The sequence below is a fragment of the Sus scrofa genome, chromosome 15 (assembly GCF_054392235.1).
Source record: "Sus scrofa isolate SSC_HxYL_T2T_F1_AM1 chromosome 15, Sscrofa_HxYL_maternal_Yorkshire_Landrace_v2.0, whole genome shotgun sequence".
NCBI lineage: Eukaryota > Metazoa > Chordata > Mammalia > Artiodactyla > Suidae > Sus > Sus scrofa.
Window position 1 is genome coordinate 45,515,284 of NC_139397.1, and position 26,095 is coordinate 45,541,378.

Here is a 26,095-nt window from a genome sequence, read left to right on the forward strand (position 1 = left end):
TTTAGCCATAAATATAGAATGAAATAATGCCATTTGCAGCAACATGAGTGAACTTAGAGAATGTTATGCTTAATGAAATAAGTCAGAGAAAGAAAATACTGTATGATATCACTATACATGGACTCTAAAAAATAATACAATGAATGTATATGCAAAACGGAAACAGACTCACAGGTATAGAAAGAACTTGTGGTTACCAAAGGAGGGAGAGAAGGAGGAAGGGATAAATTAGGGGCTTGGGATTAAGAGATTCAAACTATTGTATAGAAAATACATAAGCAACCAAGATATACTATATAAAGAATTATACCCATTATCTTGTAATGACCTATAATGGAAGATAATCTGCAAATATACTGAATCACTATGCTATACACCTGAAAGTAACACAATACTGTATATCAATTATACTTTAATTTTTTTAAACTTTAAAAAATTTAAATTTATATATATTTGCTATCTCTGTCCACTACTAGAACCTAAAAGCAAAAACAATCCAATAACACTGAACATATATAATGCCCTATAAACTATTCCACACTAAAAGAAACCAGGACTCCTTGGGAGAAATGGCCTATTCCAGAGCTGGGGTAGGGAAAATACAAGGTCAGACTAAACATCTTGTGCCACTAAGTAAAGAAGTCCCAAAATCTGATGGGAACAAATCAAAAATATGAGAGGCAATTAAAAGGGGCTCCCACCAGCCAAAATAAATAATAACTAGAATATATAATATTATCAATAAAACAAGAATCCATAGGTCTAAACTGATATTAATTTTTTTAGGTGAGGGAGGGAATAACTCTTCAAAGTAATGTCGAATGATAAACGTAAAACAACACAAATAGAAAACTGCCATTTTACAACTATCATAACTGATTCAGGCAAGAATCATCAATTAATGCTAAAATCACTGGGCAAAAATTTATTGGGGAATAAGATACACACATAACATCAAAGTATTTTCCCACTGATTACTTAGTTACAAAAGGGAAAATCCGTCAAATTTCACCTTAACCAAATGATCATATTCAACCTCACCAAAACTATCACAGGCACCATGATGTTATACATACAACATCTATATAATATACCTTCCAAAAATATAATATACCTTCCAAAATGTAAATATACCTTCCAAAAGTGTAATACACCTTCCAAAAATGTTTAACCTGAATCTAACTATGAAAAAATAAATAAAACAATCAGACAAATCCAAATTGAGGGACACTCTACAAAAATCTGGCCTGGACTCTTCAAAAACGTGAAGGGGATAAGGAAGAAGGGAGATGGAGGAGGAGACATAGGAGGCTGAGGAAATGCTGTAGGTTTTTTTTTTTTTTTTCTTTTTAGGGTTGCACTCGTGGCATATGGAGGTTCCCAGACTAGGGGTTGAATTAGAGCTGAAGCCACCGGCCTACGTCAGAGCCACAGCAACACCAGATCGGAGCCATGGCTGTGACCTACACTACAGCTCGTGGCAACGCCAATCCTTAACCCACTGAGTGAGGTCAGGGATGGAACCCGCAACCTCATGGTTCCTAGTCAGATTCGTTAAACACTAAGCCACAACGGAAACTCCCCGAAATGCTTTAGATTAAAAGAGACGAAACAACCAAATGCAAAAGAATAAAACATTCGTTAAGACACTTAACATAGTCAGTCTTGATCCAGTCATGAATGGGATACACACACACACACACACACAGGACTTGTCTGGACAACTGGAGAAACTGGAATATGGAATGTATTTCAGATTATAGTATTGTGTCAATGCTAAATTTCCTAAGTGTGATCATGTGCTTATATAAGAGAATGTGTTTGTTTCTAGAAGATTCATGTTTGCATGCTAAAGCATTTAGGGGTAAAGTTTTATGATCATGATGTCTGCAACCTTCAGATAATTCAAAAAAATTTAAATATGTAACAGATAAAGCAAAGTAGCAAAATGTTAGCAATTGGTGAATCTACATGAAGAGTACATACTATTCTTGCTACTTCTGCATAAGTTTAAAAATTTTTAAATAAAAAAATTGAGGAAAGGTAAAAAAAAAATCCTTTCAATTTCTATTTTCATACTTAACAAAAGTAGCAGACAAAATAAAATCTTTGTTATCCAAAATTACGGAGCAATTAACCACTGACAAAAAGCTTTCTGGATAATAACAATCCTTTACAGCTCCTCCTCCCTCCTCTGTGGCTTGACGTGGGATTTCAGTTTCCACACCAGGCATTGGCACAGGTAAAAGCACCAAATTTTAACTGCTAGACCATCAGGGAACTCTCTACAGTTATTTTATATGGAATGTTCTTCAATGAGCCATCTGCTTCTTATATAATGCTTTGGATGTCTACAAATTAAAATGTTGGCATGTAAGACAGTTGACTGAGTAACTTAGCTTATTGCTGTAACACTATATTCAGTGAAGGCTCCTTCAGCCCTCTGAACTGAACTTGGCAATATAAAACTGAAAGGGCCAGATTCTCTTAGGACAGTGCTATCAAAACTATGAGCTATATAATAACACTGACACCTGCAGAAGGGAAAAAAAAATAGTTCTAATCTAAAATTGCTCTCTACATATTTAATATCCCAACACATTTTATAGTAGTTATTATGTAGTAACTTATACAAGAAGCTTCTTATCTAAGAAATGGTATAGTACCACAAAAAAGTATCCCAGATAATCACTTTAGACATAAACCCATAAGCACTGGACATGCACACACTGATTCACTAACATACAAGCAGCATTTTCCAAATACTCTTTGTATATCTTTTATTCAACTGCTACTGACCTGCCAAGAATGCTGAATTACAATGCCAAAATAAATATGATACTCATTGTGAACTATAAACACAGATATCTAACTTGAACCATTTCTTGCATCAAATTTATTTACCTGAGACTTTCCCTTTTTTGATACTTAACAATTTACATCTCTTTATTTCCTATCTATACATTATAGAATTTAAAGTACTGTATGTCTGAGAGACAGATACAGACACCTAACTTCCCAAGGATCACAAAGAGTTTCCTAGTCCTGCGCCTTCAATACATCTGTTTACTCATGTAAATATGTCAACAGCTCCTAGTTCCCAGACCCAGTACTAGATGCCAGAGATAAAAATGGCATATGTCTAGAACTCTGCCCTCAATGAGCTCACCATCTAGCTTCGGAGAGAGACTTTAAATAACTCAATGAAACAGTATACTAAAGAAGACATAAACAAACTGTCTTAGTGAGTCAAAGAACTACCGTCTTTCTCATGTATTAGAAACAACTTCCGCAGCTGCTAGTTCTTTCTCTCCCTACTTTCGAAATTTCTCATCTAACCTCCTCCATATGAAACTCCAACAATAAAGTCAACCTTTCATTAAGTACCACCAGCCAAAGAAAATGTTTCTTTTTCTTGTCTAAAAAGCTCCAGCTTTGTAGTATATGCGGTTATCATCTTTAGAGCTTTGGTGTTCCTCTCGTGTTCAGCAAAAACTGTTTTCTTATTAGTTAGGGGTTTGTATAGAGCATTTTTAGATTTAAAAAAAAAAAAAAAAAGGAATGCTGGCCTCTAGAGTTTTTAATCCTTCCTTTAGAACTAGCAACTATTTCATATAAGCATAGTTTTCTTTCCCTTTTTTTTTTGTTTTTTTGGTTTTGTTTTTTTAGGGCCACACCCGCGCGGCACGTGGAGGTTCCCAGGCTAAGGGTCTAATCAGAGCTTTAGCTGCCAGTCTACGCCACAGCCACAACAACGCCAGATCTAAGCCACATCTTCAACCTACACCACAGCTCATGGCAATGCCGGATCCTTAACCCACTGAGCAAGGCCAGGGATCGATTCCTCCACCTCATGGCTCCTAGTCAGATTCGTTTCTGCTGCACCACGATGGGAACTCCAAGCATAGTTTTCTTTTAAACTGAACACAAACAATACAGTTTACAGCCCTAAATGTTTAATGAAACGTTTCAAACTATAATTTGAAAGTCATTGGCTATGAAATCAAATTAGTGAATCAAAACCACTATTATTTTTTTTTCTTTTTAGGGCTGCTCCCGCGGCATGTGAAAGTTTCCAGGGAGTTCCTGTCGTGGCTCAGTGGTTAATGAACCAACTAGTATCCATGAAGACGTGGGTTCGATCCCTGGCCTCACTCAGTGGGTTAAGGATTTGCCATGAGCTGTGGTGTGGGACACAGACGTGGCCTGGATCCCGAGTTGCTGTGGCTCTGGCGTAGGCTGGCAGCGCTAGCTCCAATTCGACCCCTAGCCTGGGAACCTCCATATGCCCTGGGTGTGGTCCTAAAAAAAAAAAGAGAAAAGTTCCCAGGCTAGGGGTCCAATAGGAGCTGCAGCTGCTGGCCTACACTGCAGTTCATGGCAGTGCAAGATCCTCAACCCACTGAGCGAGCCAGGGGTGGAACCTACCATCCTCATGGATACTAGTCAGGTTCTTAACCTGCTGAGCCACAACGGGAACTCCAAAACCAATATTTTTTAACAAAATAGAATAGCACAAAGGAAAAGCTATCAAGAGCATGATGTAAAAGGTACTTTTTTTTTTCTTTTGGCCACCCCGCAGCATATGGAGTTCTCAGGCCAAGGATCAGATCCAAGCTGCAGTTGCCATATAGACAGCAGCTGTGGCAATGCCAGATTCTTAACCCACTGTGCCAGGCTGGGGATTGAACCCAGCACTCCCAAGACACTGCTGATTCCCTCGCGCCACAGCAGGAACTCCTAAAAGGTACTTCTTAATTGGGGTAAAGTTTAAATTACAAAAGCTACTAATTTTACATCTGCTCATGACACCATTTAATCCTATTTATTACTTCATATATGTTTTTATAGGGCCCTTATGTCTGCTGTAAAGAACTGATTATCAGCATTTCAAATTTAGATTAAAACAGAAGGGGCTCTGCAAAGGGGCCAAAATGATAAAAATACAAACTATTGGTATACATGGGAAGTAACACTAATTAATAGGTAAGGCTGTGGGCTCAGGAAGCAGACTGTTTTAAGGCTCAAATCCTTACTACCTTTATGACCTTGGGTGACCACTAAACTGCCCTGTGCCTCAGCTCCCTCATCTACAGAACAAGTTGCTATGAGGATTAAATGAGATAATTCATAAAAAAACTTTAGCACAGTGCCTGACACTTAAAAAGTACCTAATAAGCATTAGCTATATTATTATCATCACTGGATAACATCTCTCTAAATATTGGAAACTGACTTTAATACTTGGAAATACACATTATGCTTTTATTAAAATATTGTAGTTATACCAGAATTAAAACAGAGTATTATTAAAAGCCTCAGAAACCAGAGAATATCCAAGCAACAACAGTTATCCAGCTAGGTGGAAGACAATTCATCAGAGAACAGTAACATTTATAGTTGGAAAGATATTTGGGACTGTGTTATGGAGGAATTTGCATTAATTTGGGCAAAAGTCACATAGTTCAGGAATCAGCAAACTATGGCCCACAGGCCAAACCTGCTTGCTGTCTTGGGGCCAGAGTTAAGAATGGTTTTTGTAGACATTCTCAGTTGATCTGATGATAGGGAACACTAACTTTGAACCCTTCTTAAGGAAATGTTATCCCATACAAAAGAATTATACTATTCTCAATACTAGACCCATACAATATTATATTCAATTATTATACTTTGATTTCATGAATAAAAATTTGAGAAAAATTATAAAAAATAAAAGCCTCAAATAAAGTTTCTATATGTTAGGCAAATAATGTTCCTCCTTAGTTTCCCCTAACCCTTCCCTTGTTCAAATTATCTACTGAATATGTGCTCTATCCATAATGTGCCAGACAGAGAGAAGCAATATGACTATGTCAACAAATAAAACAAGATAAAAGTTCTTGCCCTTATGGAGCTTCCAACCTGATAAGACAAGAAAAAAATTATATAGTATGTTATAAGGTAGTAACCAGGAAATGTGGGAGCAGAGACAGAATTTTGGATAGGGAATTCAGGAGAGGTATGACAGAGAAATTCATTTTTTGGCCGACTTGAAAGGAAGCGAAAGAGTGATCATATGGATACCCTGTCTGGAGCACATGCCTAGAAAAGTGTTCCAGGCAAAGGGAAGAACAGCACAAAGACCTGAAGTGGGAGCTCACCAGGCCTGTCCCCAGAACAGCAAAGAGGCCAGTGTAGCCTGGGAAAGTGGACAAGGACAATGGTCAGAGATGAGATCAGAGAAAGAGCAGGAGCCACAGACCATGCAGGGCTTTGGTGGCCACAGTAAGCACCTTAGCTTTTACTCTAAGAAAAGACTTAGCATAAAAACAGTTATTTCCCTTGCACCATAAATACATGTTTTTTTGTTTTGTTTTGTTTTTTTCTTTTTTTAGGGCCACACTCACAGCACATGGAAGTTCCTAGCTAGGGGTTGGGAGCTGTAGCTGCTGGCCTACACATAACCATAGCAATGCAGGATCCAAGCCACATTTCTGACCTACACCCCAGTTCATGGCAACACTGGGTCCTTAACCTGCCTAGCGAGGCCAGGAAGTGAAGCTGCAACCTTATGATTACTAGTCAGATTCATTTCTGCTGTGCCACAATGGAACTCCAAGTACATAAGTTTCAAACTTGCAGCATTTCCTATTTATGTTAGATGCAAAAAGCTTAGAATATGTCACAAATGGGCTACTGTGCTAAGAGAAAATCAGTTAATATCTACAATATTATAAATCAGAAAGAAAAAAAATTAAGACTATCGGATAAATGAACAAAAAATTTGAAGGATGTCTGCAACAAGAAATGAAATTAGTAAATTAAAATATATAGCCCCCCCCAAAAAAAAAAAACAACAAAACAAACAAACAAACAAAAAAAGGAGTTCCCATCGTGGCGCAGTGGTTAACAAATCCGACTAGGAACCATGAGGTTGCGGGTTCGGTCCCTGTCCTTGCTCAGTGGGTTAACGATCCGGCGTTGCCGTGAGCTGTGGTGTAGGTTGCAGACGCAGCTCGGATCCCGCGTTGCTGTGGCTCTGGTGTAGGCTAGTGGCTACAGCTCCGATTCGACCCCTAGCCTGGGAACCTCCATATGCCGTGGAAGCGGCCCCAAAGAAATAGCAAAAAAAGACAAAAAAAAAAAAAAAATATATATATATATATATAGCCCAATAACATTATTATTAAAAAGAAATTAAAAATAAAACAAAGTACCATTTATCACCCATTACTAGGGAAACTGTGGTAGTAAAAACTGGTTCAGGTCTACAATCCTGTATCTGAAACCTCTGGTTTCAAAACACTTTCACAATTGTTTTGAATTTCAGAATATTTAAAATACAGACAGGTGATATTGCACAACCACCTTATATTATGTACATTCTTGATTGAGTCTAGGTAACACCCTGCATTAACCATACTGCTACTTAAAATTTCTTTAGAGAACCTTAAGAATGTTCACTGTAAGTAGAATAAATAAAGAATAAACAGCTTCACACACTATTATTACAAAATGGATCAGTAACAAGGACCTACTACTATACAGCTCAGGGAAATCTACTCAATGGTCCTATATGGGGAAAGAATCCGAAAAAGAACATATATATATATATATATATATATATATATATATATATATATATATGGCTGATTAACTTTGCTGATACCTGCAACTATCACAACATTGTAAGTCACCTATATTCCAATAACATTTATTTTTTCAAAAATGAAAAAAAAAAAACAAAAAAACAAAAGCGAAACAAAACAAAAACATTTTGACTGTCCTTAAGCACTTTTAGTAGATAGTGATGTCAAATAGTACTTAGAGGATTTTTCATTTGACAGGTTTTCAGCTAAAGAGAAGGCATCCATAAATTTTTGAGAAAATGTTCTAAGGAAACAACATCAATCAAGTTTAATTATCTTGGGTTGATTATTTTTCTAGCAATGATCAAAGCAATATAGTCAATGGAATTTCCATAATTAACTTTAAAATATTAAACCTTTGAGATTTTATTTTGCTCAAACCTCCTGTGTAAAACATTTTCTTAGTCACTCCCAGACACACACACACAAAATTTCTATAAAAAAAAAAAAAAAGAATGAATAGCCTCACATCAATATAGGCCAAGTCTGGCTGCCAAATTAGTTACAAAAACTTTTTGTTTTTCAGGGTCTTGGGGATCTGAGAATTAGAATTGACCTATACAGTTCTTTTGTAAACTATTACGCCTACACAGATCAAAAACCATAAAAATTACCAGATGCAAGCTGGGTCACAATATCAGAATCACCTAGGAGGACTTTTTCAAATCACAAAATCTTTCCTTATGAAGATTCCCCGTTTCCCTAGTAGCTAGTATTAGAAAGCCACCGCAACAGACTGTAGTATGGATTGGGCTGGAAAAGGTAAGCTGGAAATAGAAATAAACCAAGCATGGAGATTTTTAGAATTCCAATGTAAATAAAACAATCTGGAAATCTTTGGAGTTTGTAAAACTATTTTACTTCATGCATTAAGAAATATCTCAAAAAGAAACAGACAAAAAGAGCACCAACATTACTTTAAAAACTGCTGTTTCCCAAATTATAATCCCCTTGGAAAGTTCATCCATTCTATTAACTCAAAGTGTAGTCACTACTAATTAGCACATATCACATGCAGGGCCCTGTGCATTCCAGGTAATACCAGGAATGAGGCTTAGGCTTGGACAGTTGGATGGGACTATGAGTTTAGATTTTATCTTACAGAGGACAACAAAAAATTCTGAGTAGGGGTATATAAAGGGGTATATATGAGATGTGCATGTCAGATCACCCTGGCTATGGTGCAGAGGAGGGTCAAAAAGGGCAAAACGAGTGGCAGAATGCACTTTAAGAGACTATTGTAAAAGTCCAGACAAGACACGATGACCTTTTAAAATCAACCGCATGATTTCAGAAGTTGTGATCAAGCTTCACATTGCCAAGCTGACGCTCAAGTGTTGACAGGGCTACAGCAAGGGAAATCAGGGTAGAAAGGAAAACTCAGCAGTGATGATGAGAGGCAACCTGGGCAGTCAATAGAAAATGATAGCCACAGTGTATAGGAGCCAGCAACAGGCAGTGATCCAGGCAAGCAGAGCCTTAGCTGCAGAGGTCAGATAAGCAGGTGCTATCCCAGCAGCCAGGAAAAACACATTAGGGAAACATGTCTAATTTCATGGTTCTTGATGAAAGGCTTAGAGCAGATAGAGAGCTCCAGCTCAAGCCTGGAGTTCAAGAATTCAAAAATAGGAGACAGAAAATAGGACAGCAGCAGAAAAGATACAGATTCTGGACTCAAATTAACCTACTTTCAAAACCTAAATCTGATGTTCTAGCTGTGAAAGTCTGGACAACTCAGCTTTGTGAGCCTCAGCTTTTTCATCTATAAAAAGGGGATAACACTCCCTACTCCACAGGGTTGCTAGGAGAATTAAATGAGATATCATACATTAAAAATCCAATCAAGTTCAATGAATATTAGTTTTGTTCCTTTCTCTTTTTCTTCTAAAAACAGAAGCTACTGAAATTTTTATCTAAGCTACTGAAATAAGGAAGTCTTTTTTGTTTGGCCATAAAATCTGAAAGGTTTATCCAACTAGGCATCAGAGGACTTCAGGCGAAGAAAGTAAGGCAGGTCATTAATGCAAAATGCCTCATGGGAGTACTAGTACACAGAGGTGAAAGTAAATGAGTTACACAAGTAAAAGGGCCTAAAAAGCTGAGGTAGAGTAAAAATTTAAATAATTAGAATCAGCCCACACGATAGAACATGTCACTACATTAAAAAAAGGAGGGGAAAAAGTGGGGAGCTTTCTGCATAATGAAGTCAAAAGAGATCCAAGGTATATTTTAAACGAAACAATTTCTACATAAAGCATTAATATAGTATGCTACCTTCTACACAGAAAGGTAGGAGGAAAACAGTAATTTACATTTGTATTTTATTTCTATTTGCATAAATACTGGTAAAATATACAAAACCCCAAAGTGGTTACCTACAGAGAGCAGGGAAGGGAAGGATAGACAGAGACTGTAGTATTGAGACTACTCCATATATGCCTTTTTGTATTATTTTGAAATGTAAACCAAGTAGCCACCCTTAAGTGTCTGACAAAAAGACAAGATATAAATTTAATTAATAATAAAATAAGATTAACAGTGACCCTGAATAACTCCAAAACTCACCATAAGATGGCAATCATTTGAAATGGGGACAGGGAGCTGACCCCAATACCTAGCAAAGTTCATTCAGGACATTTTGTTTATAGTATGTGTTGCTACATAGTTTCAACTTACCCATCTTTCAAACTACCACTATGGTTTTTTTCTCTTAATCCCCCATAGTGTTAAGGCATATGTAACCTTTAAAAAAAAAAAAAATTTTTTTTTTTTTATTCTGTCTCCTATTCCTCCATCACCTAAGAGATCTTCCTTCTTCCCATTATGACCAAATTTCTTAGCATTGTCTAGGCTATATTCATTGCATGTCTAGTTTCATCAATTCAGTTTATCACACCTCTCTACTGTAACTCATCTGCTACAATGAATCTCAAACTTTTCTATATCTCAGAATAACTATAGCAGCAGCAGCAGCATTTAAGCAGATTTCTCCCGTGATCACCTTCCTATTCCTCACCCACCCTTTTAAAAATCTTCACAGTCTGAGATGAAACCTGCAGAACTGACTTTTTTTTTTGTATCTCATTGGATTCTGATATAGGTGGCCCCTGAACACACTTGAAAACCAACTAGTTAATGTCATAATAAGTTTCCAAGAGTCAAATTTCAAAGCACTTTCATTTTCATCTCTCGCCACAGCATTTGGCACTTTCTTGAAACTCCTTCCTGTCTCACCTTCCTCCACACAACCAGACTCTCACCACCATTCAAGTTCTTCACTGGCCTCTTCACTTCTGAGAGCCCTTAACCTTTAAATGATGCTAGCTGGGGCCCTGTCAGTGGCACTCTTCCTAACTTTATACACACTTCATAAGCAGTAACAGTAGCAATCACATCCACTGCTTTCACACCTATACAACCCTAAATTCTGACACTCTGAATTCCCGACTATTTTCAGGAAGTCAGAGGCTATGGTAGTCAGTAGCGGGAGGAGGCAGTTGTTTCGGCGTTATGCACAGCTGTATTTGTTTTACTATCTACATGGCAATACATCCAAAGTGACACACCTTTCTTTGTTATTCTTTAAACTGGGGATAACACCCTTCTAACAAATTTTTGTTTGGATTAAATGAGGGAAATAAAGAAAATCAGGATTCCTTGGGGAAAATGAATGATTCCAGGGCTGGGACTAGGAAAGCACAAAAAGAATCTGGAACATCTTTTTGGGCCAGAAAGTAAGGAAATACTCAAAAGATGGGGATGTGTCAAAAAGGCTTGGGATTTGGCACAATATTGTAAATCAACTATACTTTAATTTAAAAAAAGAAAAAGAAAAGACATGGGAGCCATCTTGAAGGCGCTCCCACTAGCCAAATCTAGGTCCATTTAAGCATCAAAATAAAATTTAAAATGATAATAATAAAATCCATTGAATAGGAATAGAAATCCACGAGTATATATGTAAATAATGTAAATGAATGAATGAGGAAATAAATGAAAGAAAGGGAACTATTTTCAGTAGAAAATCAATTAATAAATGGAGGTGGCAACCTTCATAGCAGTGGCTGATCTAGGCAGGTGTCATTAGTGGACCTAAAGGGTGGTGGGCAGAGGTCTGATAAGGAACAGAACATTTACGAAGTCTTAGAAATGTTCCCATGAAAGAATTACCAATTACAAAAAGAAAAATGATTACTTTATAACAGAGAACCCCAACAGACATGAACTTGACAAGGTTTCAAGGTTAAACACAGGCACACTAAGAGCACAGCATTCCTATTGTATTCCTGGCAGCAATGCACTCAGTCCGCATTATGAGCAACTCCTGGATGGACCAAAGTTAAGGAATCTTACAGAACAAAAAAAGTCAAGGCCACAAAGGACAAAAAAATACTGTGAAACTGTTCCAAATCGAAGGAGACTAAAGAGACAAAACAGTTAAACGCAACGTGTGGTCCTGAAACAAATCTTGGACCAAAATGGAAAGAAAGACACTGTTGGACAGTTGGAAAACTCTGAACTGCATCTGGGGTTTGAAGGTAGTGCATCAGTGTTGATTTCCTAATTCAGGGGTTATGTAAGAGACTGTCTATGTTTTGATAAAAACACACTAGATTATTTAGGACTGAAGAGCGTCAGGTCTGCAACTGGCTCTGCAATGGTTTGGAAAAAGTCAATTAGATGAGAAATGGTGCATTCGTCTGAAATGGTTGGCAGTAGAGATAAAAATGAGAGAACAGAAGAGTTTCTGCTGTGTTTCAGCAGAAACAAACCCAACTAGGATCCATGAGGATGTGGTTTCCATCCCTGACCTACTCAGTAGGTTAAGGATCTGGCATTGCCATGAACTGTGGTGCAGGTCACAGATGTAGCTCAGATCTAGTGTGGCTGTGGCGCAGGTTAGCAGCTGCAGCTCTGATACCATCCCTAGCTTGGGAACTTCCATATGCTGCAAGTACAGCCCTGAAAAGCAAAAAAAAAAAAAAAAAAAAAAAAAATAAGTGAGAGAGAGAGAGAACAGAAACATGATGAGAATCCAATAATAAAGGAAGAAAAGGGTCAAAAATGATGTCAAGGTTCCTTCTTTGGGCATCTGAAAGGGAAGGCCTGATTGCACCAGCCACAATGAACCAAGCACAAGATGTCACACTCTTACTTTCTGTATACACACAGTATACATAAAGCACAATGCTAAAAACTGGTTGAAGTTCATGTGTGGGAACATGAGGGCTTATAGGAAATCTCTGTACCTTTCCCTGAATCTTGCTGTGAAACTAAAAGTATCCTAAGAAAGTAAAGTCTTATAAAAAATATTTTTTAAGTTGCAAGAATAATTCAAAGAAAAAGAAATTCGCTGATGGGTATCCCAGAGCTCTTCACACTGTTCTTGCAACTTTTGTGTATGTTTGAAATTATTTCAAAATAAAATTTAAAAATTCAATGAGAACTTCTGGTAACTTTGGTGCCGAGCAAAACACTGGTTCACTGTAGCTACTCAATATAAATTATTTGGTCTTTCCTTTCCAGTTGCCCAAAGAAGAAATTTTAACATCAACATCAACTCTTTTCTTCTTTCCTCCTATATCCAAACGGACTTTCAGTTCTCCTGAAACTACCTAATCAGTTTTTAGTTCTAGGCCTACAGCCTCATCTTTATTTCCTCATTTCTGGTTCTTACCTCTCACCTGGACCACTGCAAGAGCATCCTAACTGGTCTCTCTGCTCTTTCTAACCTCATCTTTGCATCATTTTTACATATCCTTCCATCATTATTCAGAAGTCAGGAGTTAGCTTTCAAATCTTACATCTAATCTTATCATTCCCTTATTTAAATATATATAATTGCTCCCCAATGTAAATCCTGGTTTCTCCAACAGGCAGACAAAATACTCCTGCAGAGCACCAGCCAGGCAGGGTCACCAAAAAGATACTTCACATACACACAAAGCAGTTAAGTAGTAATTAATGGGGGGAGGGAGAGGAGTGAGGAGAGAAAAAAAGGACTTTGACTCAACTTTATGTTTATTTTATTTTTTGCTTTTTAGGGCCTCACTTTTGGCATATGGAAGTTCCCAGACTAGGGGTCAAATTGGAGCTTGCAGCTGCCACCCTACGCCACAGCCATGGCAACACAGGATCTGAGCTGCATCTGCAACCTACACCACAGCTCATGGCAACACTGGATCCTTAACCAGCTAAGCTAGGCCAGGGATGGAACTGTCATGCTCATGGATACTAGTTGGGTTCGTAACCCGATAAGCCACAAGAGGAACTCCTCTTTATGTTTATTTAACGTTTGGTGTTGGTTTTATTTTGTATTACATACTGAGAATGCCAGGAGGTGAATAGTTATCATAAACTTTTCAATACTAAGAACCTCTAAAACAGTGCTTTTCACAATGCTTTTCTTAACTTGGCAACAAAGAAAATAATTTTTATTGCACTAGGACAAGCCAAGAAGCCTTTTCTAGGTTAAAAGAAACCATCCTGGGGGCTCCAATATGTCTGGTTCCATATGCTGACAGGTATCTTGTTCTCTGGTCCAGAGGAAAGCCATTCATGGTACCTCAGTTGAGAAACTCTAAAGGCCTTAATATGATTGCATTCATAGCCCAAACAAGGACCTTCACAAGGTTTTATCTCCTATCATAGTCAATACACATATACAACCACACAGATTTACACACAAAATCAGATATCAATACCCATCTCATTGACATGGAGATAGACCATTTCCCTAAACACACATTTCCTTTCATGCTTGTCTTTTTGGACATGCTGTTCTCTCTACTCAGATCAGTTCCAACTCATCTTCCAAGACTCTGCTCAAATGCCACTTCTCCTTTCCCCCAGATCTTATTACACTTGTCACTCTGAATTATAATTGTTTGTTGACATATGCTACCACCCTAGAATTTGAGCTCAAGGACAAGAATCATGTCTTATTTACTGGTATACCAGTAATCCCTATAAACATTCATCCAAATGTCTGTTTAATTAACACACAAATGAATGTTCACTACATCATTCCCCAATAAACTAAATTTTTCAAAATACATTAACTAAAACAATGAAGTATAATTTTATAAACAAATTAGCACTTCTTTCCAAAACAAGAATGCCTATTGTTCCAGAAGAGAACTGGCATACAAATACTCATACTACTGGACCATTACCCCAGTCCCAGAGTTGTGGACTGAGGAAACAGATATACAAACAAGCTAAAACCACAAAGGTACTCACTGAGGATTAAAACAGTGGAAACTTTAGAACAACTAAAATATTTAATGAAAGGTAAATGTTAAATCACTTAATCATAAATCACCTAAATGTCTAAGCCATTTAAATTATATTCATGATGATGGGAATGGGAAAATAATACCAATTACCCTTTATTGATCATCTCATATTTAAAGAATAATACTAAATGCTTTATATACCTTATCCTAACCCTCACAACAATTCAAGGGCCAGGTATTATTACACTAATTTCATAGACAAGAAAGTAAGCACAGGGAATTCCCTGGGGGTCTAGAGGGTTAAGGATCTGGTGTTGTCACTGCTGTGGTATAGGTTCAATCCTTAGCCCCAGAACCTCTGCACAGTGTGGCTGCAGCCAAAAAGAAAAAAAAGGAAAAAAAGAAAAAGACCGGAAAAAAGGAGGGAAGAAAAGAAAGAAGGAAGGGCAAGCAAACAAGCACAGAGGTTACAGAGTTTGCCCAAGGTTTTTGAGATCAGATGCCAACCCACTTCACCCCAAAGTCTGTCAGCTTTTCCCTACACTGTACCTCCTCTGCTATACAATGTTACCAATATACTAAACTCAAAATTATTATCTCTACCATACAACTTTATTAAAAAAGAAAAAAAAAATACTGACAAAGGCCTGGAAGGAAACAAAAATATGTACTAGAGTGGTGATTAAGGATGAATGTTGTTACAGTATTATATTCCATATTTTTTATTAGCAACTTTTTAAAGCAGAAGTGCTGAGCAGTGGACTAAACTCAGAAGACAATACAAAAGAAACAATGCTCATTTTTAATTTTTTTACTTTTTCATTAAGTAGGCAACATAAAAAGAAAGATATACTCAACTATACCTAAACAATCATATATTAACTCTAAAGTACTTATTACCAGGATTCAAAAGCTGATCATTATGACTGCATTAAGCAGCATTCTTTCAGAAAAAGGTGAATTTTGTGGAAGACTTAAAGAGGAGGCACATGGACTGGAGATAGGAATGTTTAAAATGAAGAAACAGTGAGTTCCCGTTGTGGTGCAGTGGTTAATGAATCTGACTAGGAACCATGAGGTGGCAGGTTCTATCCCTGGCCTCGCTCAGTGGGTTAAGGATCCAGTGTTGCTGTGAGCTGCGGTGTAGGTCACAGATGTGGCTCGGATCCCTCGTTGCTGTGGCTCTGGCGTAGGCTGGCAGCTACAGCTCCAATTTGACCCCTAGCCTGGGAAGCTCCATATGCCTCGGGAGCAGCCTTAGAAAAGGCAAAAAGACAAAAAAATAAAATAAAATAAATAAAATAAAATAGAATGAAGAAACAAAGGCAGGGGGTGGGGGAATGCTTTTTTTTTAAGGAAGAATGAAAAACAGGGTTAGTGAGACGAAGTTGGTGGAAAATCTCTAAGGCCAAGCAAACAAGTTTGGAATTAATTTGATAAGCAACAGGGAACTGTAATATATTCTCAAATGGGAAGTGGCATGCTGAAAATAGGATCATTAAAGATTCAAACTTTGTTCCAAGGTAAAGTACTACCTTTGGTTACACAATGTTTTTGCCAAACAACCGAGGGGAAAATAATCCATTATCCTTTATGTGTGCTTTACACATACTCTTTTCAAAAAGAGAGACTAAGCAAACAAAAATCTTTATATAAGGAGTGGGGTTCTTTCAGATATAAATGCCACTGTACATTTTAACAAGAATCATAGAACTCTAGGGCAAGAAGGGATGCTGAAGATAATCTTTAAGTAATAACGTCTTCTCATTTCACAAGGGATTAACTTGAGGCTCAAGAACTAAGTAACTTGCCTAATGTCATATATAAGCTAGTTCAAATATCAAAACTCAATAATTCAATATCAAAACTCAGATTTTCTAGGCACAAGATCTAAAAGTTGTGCTGTCCGATATTATAGATAACTAGCATCTGGTTATTTAAATTGAATCTGATTAAAATTCAATACAATTTAAAATTCAGTTTCTCAGGCATGACAGTCAAATTTCTAGTGCTCCATGCCACACATGGTTAATGGCTACCATATCTGACAGTACTGCCACTGCTGCAGAAAGTTTAATTGAACAGCAAGACCTGAAGAATAAGCTCCCTCGGACCTAGTTTGAACTCAACTGATTAGCAGTGTGATCCTAGACAAGTTATTTAATTTCTCTTGGCCCCCATTTGGGGGAAGGGAGTGGGAAGTAGGGGGTTAATAATACCTACCTCACAAAGTATACTTGACGACTCTGTGGGTTAACACAAAAAGCCCCCTGACATTGTCTGGCACATAAGAGATAATGAACACCTCCCTTCTGAATCCTTTTTTTCTTTCCACTTCTCTATAAAACCTCCTTGTTAAAAGATACAAACACAATAACTCACCCAAATCACTATCTTCCCTGAAAGGTAATCCACAGTACCTAATTTTCATTTTGTTCCCACCAACTCCTTCAAATACATGCACCTCTCTTCCAGTGTTTCGGCTTAGTAACAATGAAAATGAAGAATAAATGTAGGGGGGAACCGCCTCTAATAAAATGGAGGAGAATGCAATAAATTTCCTCGCTCGTTTCCCACCCTATTTTAAATATGACTGTACTTTATGATCGTGCAAAGGAAAAGAGATAAATCACAGTGCTCTGAGATTCTGTACTTCCACACCAATAAAGAAGATTCTACAATACTGCCACACTGTATTCCTTCTCACCATCTGTGCTACTAATTGAATGTTAAATGAAGAAATAACACCTTCTTCCTACAGTAGTTTTCTGGTAAACAATAAAAAGGATTTCTAGAATGGTAAACCAATCTTCAAGACTTCACAGCAGAGTCGAGTACAATGACAAATTTGACAAATCTAGACTACAGCATATAAAAAACTTCATAACATGCATGCTGTTACCCGGAAAAACAACAAAAATCAACTCAAGTTTGTAACTGGTGAACTGCTGCCAATACTAAATTTTACTTAGAAGCAATAATTCATACTTAGTCACATTAAGTCACAAAGACTTATTTCTAGTGAGGTTGCCAAATTTTACATTCCTAATAACTAGCAATTAAAAGAGAATTTTTAAACATTTGTCTTTAAACTTCCACCAAACAAGATTTCTACATATTTTTTAAAGCTTTCTTGTAGTTTAAACTCGGGGAGCGAGGGAGAAAGTTCTCTCAATAACAGCTAATAACAGTGTCTCCTTGAAGTTTTCTGGCATTCTTACCTTGTTCCTTAAAGATAATTTACTCAAAAACATGACCACTGACACCTCCTCAAAAAGTTCAGAATAAGTCATAAATGAATACTAAACAGGTAACACTGCACATTGTACTGTCACACCACAGTTTAAATTAATTACGATTAATAGACAAAACTAAAATATTTCAAATATACACATCAGAGTTTAGTATATCTATGGGGAGGGAAGTCACATAAGTTAAAAAAAAATTAAAAAAGCATTGCAGTAAGTTTTTACTATCCCACATGAAGTACTTTATACATTAAAGTTAGGATTCTATGGCCTGTAACTGATGAAATCTAATTGTGAAAGCCTATAATTTTTTTAAAGTCCTTCAATACATTGTACATTGGTCACAGTAGAACAGTTCAAATGAATTTTCCTGAGGCTGCATTCTAAGTACATCTGACCCAGAAAGTATTTTTAGCAGGTGTGTTCAATCAATGCTGGTTTTATGCCTAGCCTAAATTAGAAATTGGGTGTCACAAATTTAAAGTAACAAAGTTACAAAGGCCATTTTAAAAGATATTCAATTAGAAAATAAGGGGAAACCACAAGTTTTAAATAACTTAGTGCCCATAGCCCAGAATCTAAGCAGGTAAGAAAACAGGCAATAAGAAAGTCACATCCTCATCCATGACTACTTTTGAGGAAACTGTGATTTTTAAACTTAAACTTTAACCTAGTCAATTAATATTAATGAAACTACAAAATGGTCACCGCTGCTTGTGTTTTCAAAACCTCGTGCCAAATGTTTAAAACTGATTAGCTGAATCACAAATATTCCCATAGACAAAAAAAAGACCATGATTCTCTTCTTATAAACCATTCAAGATCATGATATTGTCATACACATGTTTTGACAAAAAACTGTTAACAGATCATGTGTGCCATTAAAAAAAAAAAAGAAAGATCCAGAGAGAGACATAAAAATAGCATTGGTGGTAACTGGAGCATAAATTTTGTCTGACAAAATCAGTGGATCCCACAGTATTTTGTCAGACTAAATTTACTCTCTTATTATGAGTTAGTAAAGAAGTTCTGTCTGATAAACTTTTGCTTTCAAAAAAGTCTTTTAAAAAAATCTGTATGTTGAATATGCCAAATTTAACTGATATAATATCTAGCTCTATCCCCTTAAGCACACTTAGAGCTCTGAATAATCATTTATTTTAAGGTCATCTCCTCCCCACCCCCTTAAAAAAATGAAAAATAATTTTTTTCTCTGGCAGGTTAAGATTCAAAAATCAGGATTAAAAAATGCCCTGGTTTTACTGTTCCACGGTCGTCTTCTTACTCAAATCATCTTTTACAAATCGGATACTTTGGCTTTAGGGGTTTTTTCCCTCCATCAACATGGTTTAAACTGGACTGTTTCAACTGTCAGCTCTGGTCACAAAAAACCTAATACTACCCCAATCTCGGATTCTAAAAGCAGTTGGTATACTGCAGACGTCCAGGTTCTCCGAGAAAAAGCGCTTGAAAATTCTACAAATCGGAGTGCCCATTGTGGTCACTATATAATACCTCCCAGGCATTAAGTCTCCCTTCTAAGTTTCGCAGAACCCATCTATACATATATCTATGCAATTGTAAACTGCTTCATTTTAAGGAAACCCTGGGGAACGCACTCGTACCTCTATTCTGCTAAACTCAACTTTTTTTTTCCGGGCCAACTACAGATTTCCTTAATACAAGTAGGCATCAGTAGATCTATAAAAGGCTTAAAACTTCAATGGTAGGGACTGTAAGCCCATACAGCACGCAGGAAGCGCTCATAGGACCCAATTTATTAAAATAAGAAAAAAAAATCTTACCAGCAATGGAAAACTCGGAAGATTCCAAAACCTCACCTAGAGTTTAGATGCCGTGGAACATTCCATCTCCGCACCTATTCCATCCCTTCTCCCTTGGCTCAACCACAACAGACATTCCAACTAAACCCCCCAGGAGCTCGGAAAGCAGGAGTCCCGCGAAGAAAGGGAGGAGGCAGGAAGCATCCTTTTCCCTTACTTTGGCATCAACCTCGCATCTCCAGCTGGCCCTGACTTGCCCCTACGAGCCCCAAGAGCCGCAGGTGACAGCCTCGCGTACCGCGCAGGGCCGAACGGCCGGCAGGGCTACGGGAGCCTCTTACCTTCGTATCCCAGCCGCGTCCTCCCGGCTGGAGAAGAAAAGCCCGGAGGCCCGGCTGCGCCGCCCCCAGGGCTCCCTCAGCGCCCCCCCAGCAGCCGGCGCCGCAGCGGCCGCGCCACGGCCCCGAGCCGCCGGCACCACCTCATACTGCGGGGCGGCCGCGCGCTCTCCCACCTCCCTGCGGGGATGAGCTAATCCGACCCCGCCACACTGCCGTGGGGGAGGGGAGCCCCGGAGCGGGGCCCGGAATCCGGCCTCTGGGGACCCTGGAGTCCTGAGCGAACAATGTGGGGGCCGAGAGGAGCGGAACTGCGTGCGGCGCTGCGCGAGCGGGCAGGCAATCCCGGGCAGCGTTTGTGTGTGAGAGTGCAATGGGAGCTCAGTCCCTCCCGCCTCCTCCGCCTCCTCCGCCTCCTCCTCCTCTTCCTCCTCCTCCTCCTCCGTCTCCTCCTCCTCCCTCAAGCACACCCCGTCTCCCAGGCCACAGCATAGCAACCGAACATGGCGGCTGCGCAGACGCCGCCAGTCAGCAGCCAGGAACGGCGGTGGCGGCCACTGGAGGCGATCTCGCGAGAGACGAGGCCAAGCCCCTTCCCCGCCAGCACCGGCTGGAAGATGTTACACCAGCCCGAGAGCCGGGGGACGCGCAGGTGCGAGGGAGGCCGGACCTGGGTAGGTGGGGAGGAGGGGCGGGGCTCTGAGGCTCCACCCCGCGGCCCCGCGGCCCCTTGGCCCCGCGGCCGCGCGGCGATTGGTTACTGGAACCGCGACCCCCGCTGGACCTACTGACCTAAGGGATCGCCCGAAGGGGCAGAAAGAGAAAAACCGGACCTCTCGGCCCCAGGTTGTACTAACTTAAGTGTTAAAAGAGAATATAGGTTTTAGGATGCAGTTTTGAATCATTTCCTCTCCTAAATACCGACCCTGAAACAAAGAACAAACAACGTTCACTTATAAAACAGACGTTTGGGTGTCTCTGTGTGCCAGGAACGATGTACTTTTAAAAACTGAATTAATTCGTTCTAACCAAACGTATGAAGTGAGTGTTACCACGCCAGTGTTTGTAGCCTGGTGCATTCTAACATCCTATTGATGGCACAAACTTATTGGCGATGAGACATGACTAGGGGCGGCCGCGTGGAGGGGGAGGGGTTGTTAGCCAAATGATGGGAGGAAGAATTTGGAAACTGCTACATTTCCTTTTTGCATTCATTTTTGTCAGAGTTCTTTCCTGTCGTCTGGCACCTTCTTGCTCTTCCTTGCTCTTAGCCGCAGCGCCCCCACCAGAACCGGCCTGCCTAAAACCTTCTTTCAAAAATCACTTTCTCTCCAAGCCGACAAAATGCTCATTTACTGATGAGGGGTGGTTTTTGCAAGGTGAAATCTGGCACATTTCTACAAATCCGTGAAAGACAGCAATTTCTAATGACCGTCTTCTCCTTTGCACCCCAGTTCAGTTTTTCCATTTTATTTTTTCTTTTTAGGGCCACACCCGCAGCATTTGGAAATTCCCAGGCTAGGGGTGGAATCAGAGTTACAGCTGCCGGCCTACACCACAGCCACGCCAGATCTGAGCCATGTCTGCGACCTACACCACAGCTCACAGCAACACAGGACCCCTAACCCGTTGAGTGAGGCCAGGGATTGAACCCAAATCCTCATGGATCCTAGTCGGGTTTGTTAACCGCTGAGCCACAAAGGGAACTCTGAGTTTTTCCATTTTTAAAAAGACAACTTGCCAGTCCCTGTTTTTCTGCGCTACCTCTTCCAGTTAGTTTCCTTCTGAGAGCTTAGTTCCAGCCAGTGCTCATTCATCCTTCCCTGACAGGCTTTCCTGCCTGTTTCTCCATTTTCTGTGCCTAAGATCCTGTCCTCCCTCTATTGAAATGCTCGTCACTTCATCTCCGCCTAGCAACACTCAGTCATCCTGCAGCCACAGATCACAGAGGACTTACACCTGAAGAATTTCTTCCTCCTTTGACATTGATACTTCTAGATCATACACCTCCCTTTCTCTTATCACAGTGAACATTTGATTATGGGATACCTGTCCCTGCGTGGGCCACTTCTCCATTGTAAGCTACTGGAGGGCAAGGACCTTGACTGAGTCATCTTTGTGTCCCCTCTAATGCCTGATGACAGTGACATTGCCTGGTGTCAGAAAAATCTGTTGAAAGAATCAAGGGCTTAAATATTATATTGGGGGGAGTTCAAAAAGTTACTTGATGCAGAGCCGGCTCTTACCCAGCTTCACATCTGGTAAATTGCTGTGTCTCTGAGTGAGACTAGTCGGGTCCAAATGTGTCCTTATTGATTCCCTGTAGAGCCTTGCAACTAGTCCTCCAACTAATTTTCCTATTTCCAGACCTTCTCCCTCAGCCCATTCTTCCTACCCTCAACCATAAACTCTAGTGACCTTTTATGCAAATATAAATCTCACCTTTAATATAAATACAGCTGGAGCCTCAACGTTGGAGGGGCAGGAAGAGGACACACTTTCTTTAGGGAAACTCCACAGGGTGAGTCCTTTAAGTAAACGGATATACTCTTCATGTATACCTACAATTCTTTAGGAAAATTGTGAAGAAACTTTTTAAAAGTTGAGATATAATTTCTATGCCATGGTGCTTTTTGGTATATTTGTGAAGTTGTGCAGCCATGACCACTACCTAATTCCAGAACATTTTAATCACCCCAAAATGAAATCCCATACCCAGGAGCAGGCACTCTTCCTTCCCTCTTCCCCCAACCCCCTGACAACCACCAATCTACTTTCTGTCTCTATGGATTTGCCTACTCTGGACATTTGGTGTAAATGGAGTCGTACCTCCAAGGTCTCTATGAAAATATTTATTACCTTTATTTCAGTTATAATCTTTAAAATATCAATATATGCCCATTCTGGATCATCTTGATAACCACCTTGTAACCAAACACTGCCACTTGATTTTGCATTTGGCACCAAGAACTATAACTTACACTTTCTTGGGCTAATGAGAAAAAAAATTGAATCCTTTAGCTAGATGAAGGTTAAGCGTCCTCATGGCACACTGTACAAAAGTTTCACAGAAATTTAAATAGAGAAGAATACTGGAGAGTTCCCACTCTCCAGAGGGCACAGCAGGTTGAGGATCCAGCGTTGCTGAAGATGCAGCTTGGATTTGATCCCTGGCCTGGGAACTTCCATATGCTGCAGGTGCAGCCATTCAAAATAAATAAATTAAAAAATGGGATTATTAAATCAACTATAAGCATGCCTTAAAAAGCACATACCATAGCAGTGAGTTCCATAGTCTCCTCACAAAAGGGCAATTTAATTTCACCAAAACAACATCATTTGTATTACATACCGAACATTCATTGAATTTTCAATCTTGTTAAATTAATGTGAAAATTGTTTTCATTTTATGAACGTACAGGAGATCTGAGGATAAGAACTTTATACCTGATCTTATGATTACGCATAATCAAGATCCATAATCTGGAGTTCCCATCGTGGCTCAGTGGTTAACGAATCCAACTAGGAACCGTGAGGTTGAGGGCTCGATCCCTGGCCTCACTCAGTGGGTTAAGAATCCAGCGTTGCTGTGAGCTGTGGTGTAGGTTGCAGATGCGACTCGGATCTGGCGTTGCTGTGGCTGTGGTATGGGCTGGTAGCTGTAGCTCCTATTCAACCCCTAGCCTGGGAACCTCCATATGCCGTGAGAGCCGCCCTAGAAAAGGCAAAAAGACAAAAAAAAAAAAAAAAAAAAAAAAAAAAGAAAGAAAGAAAAGAAAAGAAAAAGAAACCTAATCTAAATAATTTAATTTAGCACTAAATGAAATGAGAGTTTGCAAGATTTTTTTTCACATAAAAGTGGCCTCAAACGTTGCTAGATATGGGCAGACACTGCTGTGGACTGATTTTTTTCCCCCTTGTCTGTGCCTTCCCTTGGCTGTGCTTTGGGAGCGTAAAAACAAGGGTTGTGTCCACACTTGGAGGGTGTTGGCAGAGAGGCCTAGTGGCCTTGCAGTGTCTGATTGCCTCCCAACCCCGGGTAGCTGTAGCCAGAAAGGAAAAGACATTTGTTCTGGCTTGCGTGCCAACCCAGGCTGCCTGGGCTGGGGCAGTGACCTCTGGCAGCCGCAAGGCAGCAGAGAAGAAGCTTTGATCAGGCGTTGTGGCCGAATGACCAGCCATCATGCCTGACTCCGACAACTCCCTGCTCCATACCCCATCCCACATACCACCACCCCCCCCCCCGACACACCCCTCCATCAGCAAGTTGGGGGAGCTCCTTTTGGAAAAATGATAAACCCTTGGATCACTGAGGATCTGTAAGGAGGACAATTCTGAAGGAAATCTGGAGTCAGCTTGCTAGGTCCAAATCAGAGTGGTATGAGGTTTTGTTGTTTTGTTTTGTTAATTCTTAGGGCTTCACATTGCAGCATATGGAAGTTTCCAGGCTAGAAGTCAAATTGGAGCTGCAGCTACATCACAGCCACAGCAACACAGGATCCAAACCGTATCTGTGACCTACGCCGCAGCTCGCAGCAACACCGAATCCTTAACCCAATGAGTAAAACAAGGAGTCAAACACAAGTCCTCATGGATACTAGCCAGATTCGTTCATATGGAAGTTCCCAGGCTAGGGGGTGAGTTGGAGCTACAGCTGTCAGCCTACATCACAGCCACAGCAACGTTGGATCCTTAACCCACTGAGCAAGGTCAGGGATCAAACCCGAATCCTCGTGGATTCCCTAAATTCTAAATTTGATTTGGGAATTTTTTGGTGTATGCCACAGAGCTATCTATTCCATCTCTGTTTTTGTTTCCTACTGCTTCTGGAACAAAGTACCACAACTTTAGTGTCTCTACACCACAGATTTATTACATTACAGATCTGGATGTAAGAAGTCCAAAATGGATTGACAGAGGAGATGGGATGAAGATGGTGGAATAGAAGGAATAGAGATCAACCTCTTTCCTAAAAATGATAAAATCTACAACCGAATGCTGAGAAATCTTCAACCAAATGGACCAAAACCTTTCAAAAAGACATCCTACTCCAGAAGACAAAGAGGAGGCCACATCAAGAGTGGTACAAAATTGAATTGTTAAAAATATCTGACAATTAGAGATAGTCTAAAACAGCAATAAAGTAAAAATGTTATCATACTACATTTTTTCTTAGTATTAAGAAATGGAATTGCTTATTCAAATGATTTTAAATCATTTGCTTAATAGAAATAATTTTTACATGATAAGAATAAAGTAGCAGAATGATCAGCATGTAATTATTGTCTCATCGTCGTCATCAACATTGATGCTATTGAGTGCTAGCTTTGTGCCAGGCATTGAGAACAATGTTCTAAAAAGCATGATTCCAGTTAAGAAGAGAAAGACAAATACCATATGATATCACTTATGTCAGGAATCTAATATACAGCACAAATGAATCTTTCCACAGAAAAGAAACTCACGGACTTGGAGAATAGATTTGTGGTTGCCAAGGGGGAGGAGTGGGATGGACTGGGAGTCTGGGGTTAATAGATGCAAACAACTGCATGTGGAGTGGATAAGCAATGTGGTCCTGCTGTGTAGCACAAGGAACTATATCTGGTCACATGATGGAGGATAATGTGAGAAAAAGAATATCTCTATGTATGATGGGGTCACTTTGCTGTACAGTAGAAATTGACCGAACACTGTAAATCAACTATAATGGAAAAAATAAAAATCATTAAAAAAAATGGATTGACAGGCTGGGTGCCTCTGGAGAGTCCGGGGGCCAATCTCTTTCCTTGCCTTTTCCAGTTTCTGGAAGCCATGTGGCCCCTACTCCATCTTGAAACACAGCAGCCTCGTATCTGC

The 26,095-nt window shown here is 39.5% G+C and overlaps 2 protein-coding genes across 10 annotated transcripts in view; one reads left to right on the forward strand and one right to left on the reverse strand.

The window, feature by feature from the left end:
- Nucleotides 1-20,632, reverse strand: part of PTPN4 (protein tyrosine phosphatase non-receptor type 4) — a 190,332-nt gene extending 169,700 nt beyond the window's left edge. For 4 of the 9 annotated variants that reach the window (XM_084999633.1, XM_084999636.1, XM_003133309.5 and 1 more), the window contains exon 1: nucleotides 20,243-20,632. The gene's annotated coding sequence lies outside the window, so the exon portion shown is untranslated. Of the gene's footprint in view, nucleotides 1-19,922 lie in introns of all 9 variants that reach the window. The other 5 variants (XM_005654170.4, XM_013982143.3, XM_084999634.1 and 2 more) reach the window with 3 other exon arrangements.
- On the forward strand, nucleotides 20,524-25,518 carry LOC102162428 (uncharacterized). The gene is made up of 3 exons (XM_084999640.1): nucleotides 20,524-20,913; nucleotides 22,699-22,760; nucleotides 25,107-25,518. The coding sequence occupies exons 1-3, from the start codon at nucleotides 20,613-20,615 to the stop codon at nucleotides 25,182-25,184; spliced, it is 441 nt and encodes a 146-aa protein (XP_084855766.1). The 5' UTR covers nucleotides 20,524-20,612; the 3' UTR covers nucleotides 25,185-25,518.
- Nucleotides 25,519-26,095: the final 577 nt, after the last annotated feature.